Consider the following 15,443-nt stretch of genomic DNA (forward strand, 5'->3'; position numbering starts at 1 on the left):
TTTAATATCATTCGTTATTTTTCATTAGGTACAAATAACGACGCTCGGTCAGGATTGGCGGGAGATAAAATTCGTTTTCGTAATTTGAAGTCACTGAAGTTAGCTGGAACTGATATTACAGATATTGCTATGCGTTATGTGACCCAATATCTACCAAATATCCAACACTTGAGTTTAAGTATGTGTCCCAGAATATCAGACGCAGGCATTGCTCAACTGACGACGAAGCCTGCAAATACTGTCGTTAATCTCATCAGTTTGGATCTGAGTCATGCAAAATTAGTAACAGAAGCGAGCTTGGATCATTTATCAAAATGCGAAAAACTAACCAGGCTAGATTGTAGGCAAGCCTTGAACATCTCCACTCAAGCCTTGATCAAATTTGCGGCAAAAAGCAAACACGACTTACAAGTCAGGGAGATCAAATTGGTAGATATTAGACAAAAACCTATTCAGTAATAAAATAGACTTGGTTAAGAACCACACATTATTTCTGTTAATGACCAAATAATTTGATTGAAATGAACCAACTCTTGTTTCATGTCCTTTCTTTAATATGGTTAATTGCTTTGTTGTCGTTTCTCCCTGAAAAAAAATAACAATAGGGGTGAAGTGGATCAAGAGAGAGTTTCACTAACTAGGTGAAATTTAATTTCAATTGATTTAGAATCCAATCAACTTATGGATTAACATTTACATTCAATATCATATAAATGTAAAAAAAATATTCAGACAGATTGATGATGGTTTCATAAAGGTAACTGAAACCCCTAAAAGACAATATTTATTACTAAATGAACCAAGTAAAAGTCAGTTTCATTTAATATTTTTGTGTCCCTCGAATTAGGAAATACCATTAATTCTAAATCTCGAAAATATTCTAAGCAACAAAATAGAAAATGTCGCACTTACGCAAATGGGTAGGTAGTAAAAGACTGTACATTATTATAGAAAATTACATGGAGATATGTGCTATTTATTTTAGTAGTAAGATTTCGTTATGTCCAACTTTTACATGAGAACAATACCGTTCATTTCTTTAAAATGCATTACACTATATAGTGATTTTCTTATATATATCTAGTAAGCGTAAATACTTAGCATTTTTGATATATGTGAGAATTTTAAAAGAATGTATGTCAATTTTGATGTTGCAGCTTTTAATAAAACAATTTTTGATTACAGTACCAATTTTACGGTTATTTAATGGACGGTACTTGTAGTATGGATAGGACGGATACAAATACTGACTGTAAATAAATAAATATTAATATCCTGTCAGTTAATTGTTAACATTTATATAGTGGTCAAATAAAAGTCAGGTTTTTCCAAACTTAATAAATAAAATTTGATTTCTATTTGTCAGAAATTGTGTCATACTACTGAAATCATTAGCCATAAAAAATAATCAAAATTGCTAGTAGTACTTACTCACAGAAACATTTTTTCTGAAAACTTCAAACTAGTTTTCAATTAATTTTTGTAGCTTCATAATATAATAGTATATTTTTTGACAAAAATATTTTTATACAGGGTGTCTCATACAAATCTTTTTAAAATAATTATAAAATGGTTATGAATATGCCATGAATACTAGTCATTGCGAGTAGAATTGGACACCTTATTTCTTTTTTCAATGATGGAAAAGCTGTTATGTCCACATTTGGCTTTGGAGGATATGTATTTACCGAATATTTTCCGATAAATATAAATGATAAGAAATACATTATTTCGTTCTTACTATATCATAATATATTTGATTTAACTGTTTACTGTTATACCTTTTTAAAACGCTGACTTAACGTTACTTTTTAATATTATTTTTCCGAAGATTTGGTAACACAGTTGTGGAAAAAAGAACATTTGTATGTTTGGTGCATATTTAGTAGTTATACACGATAAAACCAAAGCATCCAGTTTCTTTATTTTCATATGAATTTTCTTTTAGTCTTAAGATGTAAATAATGTGATTTAAATTAACAAACTAAGAAATATATTTATCATATTGAACGTACTTTTACACTTTTTTGTCAATGCCTATTATGTAAGGCTATTTATTATTGTAATTTCCATCAATAACCGTTAGGAAATTACAATAAAATATTTATTCTTTTTTCATGTAAAAGCAGCATATGGACTATAGTGTTTGCTTTATAATTTTGAAATCTCAGCAATGGTTTCAAAATTACAGAGTGTCAACGTGTCTCAATGTAACATGTGATTAAAAAATATAGATAAATGTAAATAGAAGAAATCAAAATTTTTCTTTTAATCCATATCTTAGAAAATATGCAAAATAAGTATGTAACAAAGGGTTATTAAAATATTTAATATGGATTTGTCTGATTATGGAGTTACTTACTTTTTTGATGGAAGAATATTATTTCAGTTTTCTTTTATTGTATAGTGCAATTTTTTACAGAAAATCCCTTTCATTTCCCCTTCTATAATGAGTATTATTAGTTGTAGATGTTCTTGTTTTATAAAATTTATAGAGTGATATAATAAATTTTTTGTACTATATATACACACATTGTTTTATTTTCATAAAATAAAGAAAAGCTAAGTTTTCGAAATATTTTAAATAGTAATGGTAAGAATTTATATTAATTGGTGCTTAAATAAAACAGAATTTGACGTGCCAGATATGATAGACGTCTGTGTGTCTTACCACCCTTAATTTTTGTAGCTTCATAATATAATGGTATATTTTTTGACAAAAAGCTTCTGTAGCTAAAAGTAAGCCACCTCACCAAGTGCTTCCTGATAATCATCTGTGAAATCTGTAATGGAAACAATTCACTTAGATAAAAAAAAACAGCCCAACAAACCAGTTTAGTAAAAAAATCACCATCAATGCCACTTCTACTGTATTGATGATCTTAAGTTCTTAAATTTGCCCTGGATATCATTAAGATTTATAATTACAGATTGTCAAACGAAATAATTGAATTTTATGTATGTTTATTTATGAAAATATAATTGATACACAATATCACAATGTTTATATAAAATACATTTAATGTTAATAGATACATTTTATGAGTTACATTAATATAATAAAATAGTATGATAAAATTTATATAAATTGCAACAAATTCTATAACAGTCTTATAAGCGTGAGAATTTTATTCAGATTAGCTGTCATTAATAAAAAAGCACATAAAACAATTAAACTCTGATATAATTATATTTTTAGTATATCATTTTTAATACAAAATAAATAAATATTGTTAACAAAACGTTGGAATATAAAGCACGTCATTGTTAATATTATCCAGTTCCATAATATACTTTATACATTTATAGATTGATGCATCTGAAATTAGAAAAAAAATATATGTATTTATTTATTTTATCTGTCAGAGAAACAAAAATTCAATTAATATTTTTGCAATATAGATTTACATACAGTAATACGTTTATTTAAAGTCGTTTTTCAAACAAATAAAGTGTGCCCTATTAAGTTATTTTTAATTTAGACCCATGCATGGTATTTTATGTGGGATAAAACAACTGAATTTGAACCATAATCTGGGGTTAGTTTGAATTTGCGTCTTATAAATAATAGACCTACGATTTGAAAAAACTTAATAAATAAATATAGCAGGGACTATGTGGGCCATATCCGCGAGAAATAATCCGTGTATATTTTTCTCGGTGGCGTACACTGTTTGGCACGTAGCGCCGCCCTGCTAAAACCACGTCTATATCATTCAATTTGAACTAAAAGACATTGGTTATTATTTTTCTATATCGCTCATTGTTAACGGTGATGGCTTCACCAATGTCGTTTTCAAAACAATACAGACTAATGCCGAACGAATACCAACTTTGTATGGTTTGCTGTCGTTTCATATACGCTAATTATACTTATTAACATAACCAACATTAATTTTTCAGTAATTTAATGAAATGATATAGCAAAATAGTCTTTTGGTCCAAACGGAGGAAAATATTTGTGAAGAGTCAGGGTTTACAGAAAAAAAACAAATTATATATAATATCAGTGCATAATTCATCTATGCAAATTGTTAGTTTTTTCGATAGATTGCCTAATAAAATTAAATTAAATTAAATAAAAATGAGAAAAATGTAGGAATTCCACACAGATTTGTAGGGCGAAATGAACCTTTCGGAAATAAGGCGTACTAAGCAGTACCAAAAAAGGCATGAATTAAAATCATGCAGGCCAACCTGAAAAGTAACAGACTGGCACTGAACGATTGTGATTGATTGTCAACAGAGGCGAGTGTGAAGAAGAGATTAATAGTTAATAGTGATAGAGGTTTAGCATCTTCTGACTATTGCTCTTCTCACAGCTCAACAGTTAGTTTGTTAAAAACGTTTTTTATCAAATGAAGGAATAATAATAAAAGAAGTATTTTCAAAACCTTCCGAAAAGTCACTATAGGGGGATTGTGATAGGATTCATAAATTATAGGAGCTTTGGAATAGATGTATTGAAGTTGATGGAAAATATATTATTGCATTTCCGATTTATAAAAGTTTTGGTTTCATCTCCGCGAAATTTTTGAAAAACATGGTAGACACAATAATGTAAATTATGGGATTAAATTACCTTAAAATATGTTGATAAAGTTTATTCGATAGCGTACAATAAAACATTACTAACCTGCGAGAATTATAAATTGATCATAGATCAATTACCACTTCTTTCTCTTTTGCCCACATGCATCCCTGTCAACGCCGGAGATTTCCTGTGAACAGAATCGAAACTGTAACCCCCTACTTTTTTCAATCGTTTTAGCCTGGTCGAATCACCGTTGAGCAACCTACAAAGGCTAGTAAGCGGGCTCGTCGACGCCTCCGACGATCCAGAGCTTCCTCCCGGTATTGACAGGCTAGATCTATTAGGCGTTGATTTCATTAAAGTGGGTCGCGCTGCTGGTCGAAGTTTAACTTGACGCAACATGTCCATCGAAACGACAGGTGTAGTAGTACGGTTACGCATCGGAGTCATCACTGGACGTTCCTAAAATTGCAAAAATATGTGTAACTTAATCGAAGACTCGGGGAATTCACTTACAGAGGCTTTTTTCAATTTAACTTTCAATATATCATCTAGGCTGATAACTGGTCTACTATCCCCTTTATCTGGCATGCTTATGCCTAAAGTAGTCTTGGATTTTTTCAACAAGCCTAACTTCGGAGCCTTCTGTGATATCAATGAAGATTGCGGCATCGGGGGTGGAGGAGGAGGGGGAGGAGGTGGCGGACACATTGGTATTGGCGGCGGTGGAGGTACCACTATAGGCTTGGAAGAAGAGGCTGCACTTTTGAAGCATTGAAATTGTTCTTTTAAAAATGTAAGTTCAGAACGAAGATCCGTTATACTGGAAAGCTCCTGCTTCATCTATAAGAATATAAATATTTACATATCGCATTGGATACTTCTAGCATTATATAACTGCCTAAGTTGACTTGTTCACAGTATTTTTTTGTTATGTAGTAATTTTCCTAAGGTGTTAACAATATATGTATTAAGCATACTTATTTTTAAAACGGGAGTGAACTAAACACCATTTACAAAAGAAAAATAGTGTGGAAAATCACGGGGTGTTTCTGGAAATTTAAGATGAACATATTTATGAAAAACAAAATCAGTCTAGTTTACACGTTTCATACGTTGATATTATTTGGGGAATGGTCAAAAACTGATTTACCTAAAAACGGTAAATCAATGGAGATTAAAACATAATGATGTATAGTTTTCTGAAGCTTGAATTTTTCAAGAACAAAATTTCCACTTATAATGAACTACTAACCACTCTTTACAAATTAGTATTTCACTATTACAATGAACAAAATTCCAAAATAGTATTTTTAAAAGTATATTGGATACCATAACATTTAATTAATTCTAAATTTATCCCCATGTCTACCTGTTTATCAGAAAATGTAAAACAAGAAATGTTTTTGTTATATACATTTAAAACGGTTTCCATAACTATTTGTATTTTTATTGCCTATTTATTGATAAATTAATATTCACAATACTGTAGGCCCTATAAACTTATGGTTTAATGGAAAACAAGAGCAAGAAGTATAAAAATAAACCTGAGATAATTCTGCTTGCAGTGTAGCCATTTCAGTTTTACAAGTTTCATTTTTTTGGACAGTTTCAATTCTAGTTATTTGCTCTCTCAAACATTCAATATCTCCATTTACATTGCTTATTTGTGTATTTAAATTGTTTATTTCATCTTGGTACTGCTCGCATTTACAAATCCTTTGAGAACTATGGTCTATTGAATTATTATTTATAGTGCATAATGAAGTCAAACTCTAAAATTCAAGAGTATCATAAGCATGATTAAAACAATATATTATTTGATATACCTTTTTAATTTGAATGCCTAATTGGGAACAAACCTCCACCATTCTATAACTCCACTTTGCAGAAGCCCTACTGTATCTGTAAATAAAAAATAAATAGCACAGTTAACATAGCTATAGTCTAAGAAACAAGAATTCCCTCACTTTCTGATTTTGTTTAACATTTTTTCATAGATTCCAAATTTTGATATTTCTGATACATTATCTGACCTGCGACTTGTACTGAATTTAGTATAAGATATATTTTTATTGAACATTCTGGAATGATTAAGTAAACGATTGAGTTTAGGTGAAGTCCTGTAATATTTTTTTGAATGAATCAATATTATAATTTTTATTAGGCGTTAAACCCTACCTGTCATGAAGTTTATTCATTGAAGTTCCATAATTTTGTCTCTTATTGTGGCCAAATAACTTTATACTGTTGCTTTTATCTTTATAGGTAATTTTCTCAGATAACGGAGGTGTATTAAAGTTGACATTCTCTCTTTTACTATGGGCTGAATCAATTAATATCAAATCAAAACTGTTATTAATTTTTTGATCCTTGTTATGAATTTTTTCTGACCTGTGAAAGAAATATAAATATTTAAAATATATCAAGTTATATTTGTTAAAACCTTGGTGTGTTATTAGTATTTTCCCTTAGAGGTGTAGTATCAATTCTATTGTTAATAAAATCTAATTTTCCCCCTGAACTAAGTACAGAGTCAATTGTTTCTTTTATTACAGTTTCTTTTAGATAACTAAACAACTTTTGTCCATGAGTTTCAACTGGGGTTGAGCTAGATTCTGTTTTGAATAATTGTGGAGAAAAAAAAGACGGTTCTTCTATACTGGGTTCCTGAAAAATCACATATATTATAATATTTTTTTTTAATACGCATTTTACCTTGCTCAATTTTTTATGATGATCAATTCCTAATTGTATTATGTCCCGACTTTTTAAATAAGGGTTAATGTTAATCTCTGTTGTGTGTATTTTATCTATTCTATTACTATTATCCCTGGCATTATTTAATTTTGGAGATACTTGTACTTCTACATCTAAAATTATCATAACTGCTACTATGATCTATTTATTATATTATTTTAGTATACTTAAAATGGGTTATAAAATATATTAACCTTCTGTTATTCTTTGACTAAGCCTAGGAGTTTCCACTATTAAATTATTTGAATATCCATAGATTGGATCTTCATTTATAGTTTGTGTGCTTTTATGAAATGACAAAGGTTTTTCATTTCCTTAAAAAAAATGATTAAATTACAATTATTAATATATAAAGGTAATATACTTGATAAATGGAGTTGTGATATACTAGAACTAGATCTTCTTCTAGAAATGTCCTTTTTATGTTTTGAATTAGTATAATGAGTATCATGGGTTACATTATCATAATATATATTTGTTACATTCCATGAGTCACTTCTTCCTTCCCTTTGTTTCTGGAAACTGCGTCTTTTATTAGATTTATTTGGAATTTCTGGAGTACAACTTTCAAATAAATCAGATTTTTTTAATTCAACATTTAACCTTTCTGTTTCCTCTGAAGGCTACAACATTGAAACATTAGTTTCATAAATAATAATGTCCTTATTTATTACATCAATGGGTGTTTCTAGATCAAATGAATTTAAATTTGATAGTTTCTGCTTCATTGGGGTGGTATAATCTGATTGATTGAAGTTAACTAAAGTGTGATCTTCAGTAAGAGAATCATATTTTTTTTCATTTTCATCAATAAGTCTTTCATTAGCTTTCCTTTTTCTGTTTCTCCCGTGTTTTCGATTCTTTTTTTTGGGCATTATGCTCTGAAATTTCCTTTCTATAATTACAATATAACCGTTGTTCTGACGTTGGTAACATTTAACATTAAATTGAATTAAAAACACACAAAGACAAAAGAAAACTATAATCCCAAAAATGTTTGAGATATATTCTAACATATTCTTACTTACATTTTAAGTCAAAGACTTAAACGTTTGTAAAAAACATCACAATAAATAAAAAAAAGACCTGTTCTGTCATTTAGACTATATTTGTAGTTTAAATGTTTAAACTTAGGGAAATTTATTTTAACCGTTAAACAATTTGGTTAGTTGGTAAACTTTTTAACACTACTTTTTAGTTAAGTTAATACACAAAATATAATAAAGAATATATTCTCGATGTTTTATGATTTAATACTATTCCATGAATAATATCATATGAATCAAAAGCATTCTTAGTAAAATTTTTCCAGGCTGCGTTTGTTTGACGTTCGAAACAGCTGACACATTTATAAATAGTTTTGAATTTTCATAATCAAGAAGTTAACGTTTGAAATTATGGATTTTTTAGGAGAGAAACTAATTCATAACCGAGTTATAAAAACCAAAAAACAATAATATTTTAGAAGTGTTGGATGTCACTCTTCGGCAATTTTTTATATGTTATATTATTTTATATTTTTTATAAACTAAGTTATTTAGGATTTTATGATAATGATTTTCAACCTTGTTTAAAACATGCTAATGTTTTATTTATTATATGTTTTATTATATAAAGCTTTTTTTTTCACGAAAATCGATATATCCATATATTTAAAAAAAAATTTTTTTTGGCTGATATTTTTTGATATTTTTTCAAAAATATAGTATAAATAATAAAATATATAATAATATAATATCAGTTCAGGACTGTTTGGTATTTAATTTTAAATATTTATGACGTTTTCTGGTTTATTTTCAAGGTTTGTTGAAAATATCAACATTTTTTTAGGCTAATATATCAATTTTTTCAGATATTTTTTAAATATCGACATTTTTCCTGGTTGTTTTAAAAAAAGTAGATATATTTAAAAATAAATATCGAGGTTTTTTATTTTCCGATATATCGATACTTTTTTAGAAATATAATTTAAATTCATTTAAAACACAAAATACTTTTAGCCGTGTATTTAAAATACGAAATACAATCAGATGTAAAGTTATGTAAACAGAACTAATCCTGATTAGGGATGCCGAAATATCTATATTGTTAGTCGATATATCGATAAAATATCAATATGTATTAAATGTTTTCAAAAAAAAAGTTATTTCTTAAATATTTTAAAAATCCTCCAATTATATTTAATAAACTTTTAAAATTGGTACTTAATTTTAAATATGTATTAGAAATAATTAGAAGGCTTTTTTAAAATGTTTCTAAAGTTTTTCTGTTTTTTTTTTAAAGTATCTATAGTTCTTCTAATAAAACAGCCAATCACGTCATCAAGACCGTCGAACCTATTGCCAAATTCAGTTAATAAAAACGTAAAATACTTTTTAAACTCGGGGCATTTTCCTTTCTCATTTTATTAATTAGCATTGCTCTAATTAAAAAGAGACATTACCATTGGCGGTTCCTGATAAACATTTTAAGGTGTTTTACAATTTTTGTAGAAAAAACTTACCTATTTTTTAAAAATTAAGTCCATCCTACGTTCTTTTTAGTTCGTAAATTTGGTAATCACTTTGTTATTAAAATTGTTTATTCTATATATCCGAATTGCCGGCTTGGTTGGCGCAGTGGTAAAGGCGACAGGACGATCCACCCACTGTTGCGATAGTCGCGGGTTCGAATTCTGCTGGGGTATGGTCTTTAAAATTTATGTTTGTGATTGTTTAATATCTGTGATTGTCCTAGACAAGAGTGTAAAATCCGCTAAGAAAAATGATCCCAGTCACGCCAGTAATCAGGCTGGGTAAGACCGGATGTCTTCTGGGATGATTTCTAAGTTGGTCACTCGCTAGTCGGTAGGCTTAATGCTGAGGGCCATGGTTCGGAGCCCACGTTAAACAGTAGTTCCAGACCATATAAACCTTCGTTGGTAAAAGGATACTTCAAAATATATATTAAAAAAATTCATATTCGAATACTAAGTCAGATTTGCTTTTTGGTAAGTAATAGAAAATATTTACTTATATTATATTCATATTTATAAGTTATTTTAGTGGGATTACATAATTATTTTTTGGCGTCAGCCGCCATTGGACATTACTCTAATTAAACAGAAGACAGACATTTTTTGAAAAAAATATGGATATTTTTTGACCGATATACCAATATATCGATATTTTTGTTAGCTGATATTTTTCGATATTATATTATATAATATTATATATAAATTATAAAATTAAATATATTTATTAAACATTATAAAAAACATTTTAATTATTTTTAATAAAACTTTAATATTGGTACCTAATTTTAAATGTTGGTTTAGTGCATTTTTGGTACTTAATTTTATTATTTTGTTATATTACAAATATCGCTACATTTTAAAATAATTAGAGAAAATCGATATTTTTCGGCCTGATATATCAATATTCTAATTTTTTTTTAATTATGGATATTTTTCATAGTTGTATTCCCTCTTTTACCAGTCGATTCTTTAATATTTCTGGAGAAGGCATGACACCTAAATGTGTATTTTTTTCTTAAATGGAGACGTGCACTTTTAAATATAAATGTAAAGTTCTCACCATATTCGCAGCCCAATTGATGTTTTTATGGCATATAGTATATGATATGATCATCTAGTTAAAAGTGTTATTGATATCGGATTCGAACTATGACGATATTCCACCCTTCTTAATCTACTCGTAAATAAAAAACTTTATTGTTTGTTAAATTGCATTTTGATGATGTTGTTTATCAGTTGAGAAACGACAAATTTGAGTTCATATAACCCTATAAAGCAAAGCTTCAGTGTAGATAATTTTTGAGATGAGTGGTGGCGTGGCTTAGCCTGAATTGATTAGCCTGTTATATTTATTTTCTGTAAACCAGATATCCTAGTGAGATGGGACTTTAGAAATTATCGAGAAGTGATAAAAATAGCAAGCAATTTCCTCTTGCATATCGTTCTGAACAATTCTGATTTTATCCGCCTCGAACTTTTTAATTTATAGGGCCTTAATCACACTCGAAGCAGGTTCCTTAGATAATGTACTAAATTACATGAGACGTGGTCAAATTAATACAGCTTGAGGGATATAAATAAAACGATCCTTCAAATGAGCAATACAATTTAATACTCACCTACTGTCAAAAGTGAGACAGAAAAAGGTATGTTCCAACAAGTTTCCCTCCTATTTCTGTGAGTAACTAACATGCACTTTCTAACCACTAAACTAAAACGGATGCGCCAAAGCTAACAGGTGTGTTCAAGTACCCTTGTGATAAAATAATAACAAAGTATGAGATATGTATATACGATTATATCAGTTTTGGCTGAATATTAGACACAGTATTTAGTTCTATATAGTCGAGATCTTGACCACCTCAACAAACACAATGTCTAAAGACCCTATCTGGCATACAATTCTCTAGGTTTTTAAATTATTCAACGAATCCTGAATAATCATGGTCTGATCAATCATCCGGTACAGGCATTTCCTAAAATTGATTAATTTAATTAGGTAAGTTTCCGAAGATTAATGTGTAACGATTGCGGAACTTCGGCTATTTTTAATTAATATACGCGGCTCCAATCCGAAAGCTAATTATTCAAAACAATTTTTTTTAAGTCCAATATTTAGCGTTGTGTTTCATTTGAGGGCTACTGCATGAAACCTTAGTATCATGCATAGAGAAAAAGAGATTTAACTTAATAGGAAATTTTGGAGAAATGTTCCACGGCGTCTAATATGTAGATGTCGCTACTTTTAACTTATTACTTGCTTTAATCGCTACGCTATAAGCCGCGACAGAATCTGATTGGCTCATTTCGTTTCTATGGTACGTTTGTTATTTATTTATATTGAGCGCTATTTTCACCTTGGCTGTCATAAGGAATAGTGCGTTTAGAGATTAAATTATTAGTTCATTAGTACATATAAGTCGGTAGTACAAAAAGTAAAGTGAATTATTGATCTAGGAACAGGGGTGTGCAACTACAATGCTAAGTGGTGGGGCAAAATCTTGTTTAGTCCAATCATTGGTGGCGCTGACAACGTGAATTTGATTGGTTAGTTTAAAAATATTATATAGAATCCTGTAAGGAAAATAATTTGCTTTGATTGGTCAGCCTTTTCACGTGACTATTTTATGACGTCACATTTGCTGGCCAATAATATTTGAATGAAAATCGAATTTAATTTAAAAAACTAATTTATTAAAATAAAATATATATAAATATATAAAATATATATACAAATATACATAAATGTAAATAATATAAATAATAATAAAAAACAACAGAAATATACATAATTGCAAAAAGCAAAAATAAATAAACTACAAAAATGTAAATAAAAAAAATTAAAAGCCCCATACTCCAGACAAAATAATTAAAATACTCTTCTATAACGCCTGCTCCCTTTTTCGTATTTGTTTAGTGCCATCAATTTTATAGGATCTATTAGAGTTCTATCTTGTATTTGTGCTATATTGAAGGTAAACTTTAAGTCCTTCCCTGTTAATATTGAATTAACTTGTTTAACCCAAAAATACAATGAACATTTGACAATAAGATTTAAAATGTGGTCTTCAAAATCGCTATGGACTGGGCAGTTGAAACGTTTAAAATTTATGTGTTTTTTTAAGACATCTCTCAGAATAACAGATATGCTATTTTTATGACAAAATCTAGGTATTAAATAAAAGAGATAGCTTAAAGATCTACAAACAGTATAGTAAAACAGTCTTGATGGAGTTGTTAATTTGGGTCTACGCGGCTGCATCGCTTCTATAAAATCAGTATCGAGTTTTTGATCTGTGGAACTACTTAATGTAGAATGTAGACAGATATTGCACGTTGTCTTTTTTCTCAGAAGTTTTATCAAATAGCCTGAAATATAGACTAACGTGCAACGTTCCACTCTTGTTTTCCTCAGAGCAAAGTTCTCTGGAACTGAAAATATAGACTCAACTGGTGATTCTACAACCTCTGGTGATGCTACATCTCCAGTTAAAAAATAATGTAAGTTATCTAAAGCGCCAACATGTTCATCTTCTTCACAATTTGCTCCGGGCGAATGATGTGAAAAAAATGAAATGATGAGCCCTTTTAGAAATTTCTCGAACATACTAGGGGAAGGATGCTGTTTCTACCTCTATGACCTCTAATAGATCCAACAAAAATCTTTAAGCAATCTTGGTTAAGATTTGTTAAACAAATGTAGTTATTTGTAAATTTAGACAAAATAGATTTCTTTAAGTTAATAAATCCCCTAAAAGTAGCAATTAAATTTTTAATTGATGGCACCATAACAAATATTTTCTTAACAAGGCAATCAAATTTAAATATATAATTCCTCTACTATAAAATGATTGAACACTGATTGTTCTAAAAAGTTAAAGTATTGCAAATATTTTAGGGATATTTTACAATTAAAAGTAGTATTTATTACTACTAATTATCCAGTTATATTAATTATTACCTTCTTGTAAGACTTCTTTATGTAGAGACATCACATTGACAACATACGCACAACTTGGTAGATTAATTGAATTTTATTACTACTAACATCTTCATAAGTTTTTGAGTTTCTGTAAACAAACAATATATAAACAGACATGTAGTAGATAGATAATTTTATATGTACCTGATAAAACCAATGATGGATATGCATTTACCCAAATACCTGTTCATGAAGGAAGGATAATTCTAAATTTTTCACTAATATGTCCATAACAAACACCATGACGTTGATATATTTGCATTGTGGTTTATCCAGGTAACTTACTATTATTTACTTGATCAACCCATTTTTGGAAAGTATCGAGATCATTCTTTGGGAAACGATGTCTAATTTCCGTAGTAGAATTTTACCCCGGTACACTACATCTTTTACTACACTGACGTATTGTCATCAATTTTTATATTATTACCCCATAATAATTAATGTAAAACAGAAAATATGCACAACGTAAAACGAAAATTTCGTGATCTAAACAAAAACCATAACCTACAAACAACAAACATAAAAATGGACGCCTATAGAAAATGCTGATTTCACACAATTTGATCGACCAATCACATTTCATGTTAGTGGCGGCACCTGCAATTTAAACTGCCAATCACAATTTGCGATCACAGCGCTACAGTTGATTGAACTAAACAAAACATTTCCCCAAGGTCGCCTATACCGTGAAATTTCTATTTTTTCTATGTCTAGGAAGTGTTGTGTATCCGGATGCACGGAATCCAGATGTAAAGAAATGCAGAATCGTTTTCATTCGAAGAAGTATATGGATGTCATTAAACAATGGTTGATAATGTTAAAAGTTCCAAACCGAATGAATTAAGTATCAAAGAAATTAATGATCGTTACATCATGTTTTGTTGTTGTAAGTTGAGGTAAGTTTATTCCTATATATTCAAACATTAAATATTGATTTTTTTAATTTTAGAAATTAATCCCCTTCCGAAAGAAGCTATGCAAACGGGTATATACTTTTCTTCTTGGATTAACAGTTGCAGCTCGAATAAAATAAAGAGTAGCTCCTGAATGCAAATCTATTAGGAGTAGGTCAACCGATATTCAATACACGAGGAATATTGCTGTAAAATTTATTGCTCAAGTAAGAACAAATTTGTTAAAGTGACATCAATTTAAAAACTACCTTCCGGGGTTCTTTTCATTAAAGAAAAAAAGTTTAATTATCCATATAAATATATTGGCTTAAGGCTATTTAACCAAGATAGTTTTTTTGTATATTTATATATAGAAAAATATAGTATAGATAAATTTACATTATATATTTATTGTTATCGATTATATTTATATTTATTTACTTTTACATATATTCTTATTTAATTGAATTTTATTTAATAAATTTATTTCAGAAAAAAATTGTTTTTTATTTAAATTTCATTGGTCAATTAAATATGACCTCAAGTCTGTCACGTGACAAGCATTACTAAAGAGCCAATCAAATGTCTTCAATGGCCAATTATGCGACCTCTGGATGTTGGGTAAAGCAAAACTTTAGAGTCAGAGTCCCCTATTAAGTTGCATCTCTATTACACATGATATCATGTATAATAATTATGTCAATTATAATTAATTTAAGTTTAATAGTTCCACCATTGGGTTGCATAACTAGTATT

The 15,443-nt window shown here is 28.9% G+C and overlaps 2 protein-coding genes across 9 annotated transcripts in view; one reads left to right on the forward strand and one right to left on the reverse strand.

Moving 5' to 3' along the window:
- Kdm2 (Lysine demethylase 2) overlaps positions 1 to 2,526 on the forward strand; it is a 77,426-nt gene extending 74,900 nt beyond the window's left edge. For all 4 annotated transcript variants that reach the window (XM_076399084.1, XM_076399081.1, XM_076399082.1 and 1 more), the window contains one exon: positions 29 to 2,526. In XM_076399084.1, the coding sequence (XP_076255199.1) occupies positions 29 to 459 (431 nt within the window). In that variant the 3' untranslated portion in view covers positions 460 to 2,526. The remainder of the gene's footprint in view (positions 1 to 28) is intronic.
- A 426-nt stretch (positions 2,527 to 2,952) lies between these two features.
- LOC143193364 (uncharacterized) lies at positions 2,953 to 11,550 on the reverse strand. Of its 5 annotated transcripts, none has more exons than XM_076399535.1 (13): positions 11,429 to 11,550; positions 7,969 to 8,175; positions 7,659 to 7,917; positions 7,489 to 7,608; positions 7,253 to 7,407; positions 6,981 to 7,204; positions 6,716 to 6,928; positions 6,505 to 6,657; positions 6,364 to 6,439; positions 6,082 to 6,309; positions 5,051 to 5,377; positions 4,637 to 4,996; positions 2,953 to 3,319 (listed from the first exon to the last, which is right to left on the reverse strand). In XM_076399535.1, exons 2-12 carry the CDS (start codon positions 8,167 to 8,169, stop codon positions 4,664 to 4,666), a joined length of 2,289 nt encoding a protein of 762 aa, XP_076255650.1. In that variant the 5' UTR covers positions 8,170 to 8,175; positions 11,429 to 11,550; the 3' UTR covers positions 2,953 to 3,319; positions 4,637 to 4,663. The 5 variants fall into 5 exon arrangements, 4 of the variants coding, with proteins under 4 accessions (XP_076255650.1, XP_076255646.1, XP_076255647.1 ...); XM_076399531.1 differs by lacking the exon at positions 11,429 to 11,550 and adding an exon at positions 8,323 to 8,573; XM_076399532.1 differs by lacking the exon at positions 11,429 to 11,550 and adding an exon at positions 8,323 to 8,340 and having other exon boundaries at positions 7,969 to 8,189.
- Positions 11,551 to 15,443: the final 3,893 nt, after the last annotated feature.

The sequence above is a fragment of the Rhynchophorus ferrugineus genome, unplaced genomic scaffold (assembly GCF_030347505.1).
Source record: "Rhynchophorus ferrugineus isolate W39M unplaced genomic scaffold, kcgeb_rfMv2 rfM3, whole genome shotgun sequence".
NCBI lineage: Eukaryota > Metazoa > Arthropoda > Insecta > Coleoptera > Curculionidae > Rhynchophorus > Rhynchophorus ferrugineus.

Coding starts and splice junctions, on each gene's coding strand:
- LOC143193364 (XM_076399530.1), bottom strand. CDS start 8,310: ATGTTAGAATATATCTCAAACATTTTTGGGATTATAGTTTTCTTTTGT. Junction 7,918..7,968: donor ATCTAGAAACACCCATTGAT/GTAATAAATAAG, acceptor TCAATGTTGTAG/CCTTCAGAGGAAACAGAAAG. Junction 7,205..7,252: donor ATCATAAAAAATTGAGCAAG/GTAAAATGCGTA, acceptor GTGATTTTTCAG/GAACCCAGTATAGAAGAACC.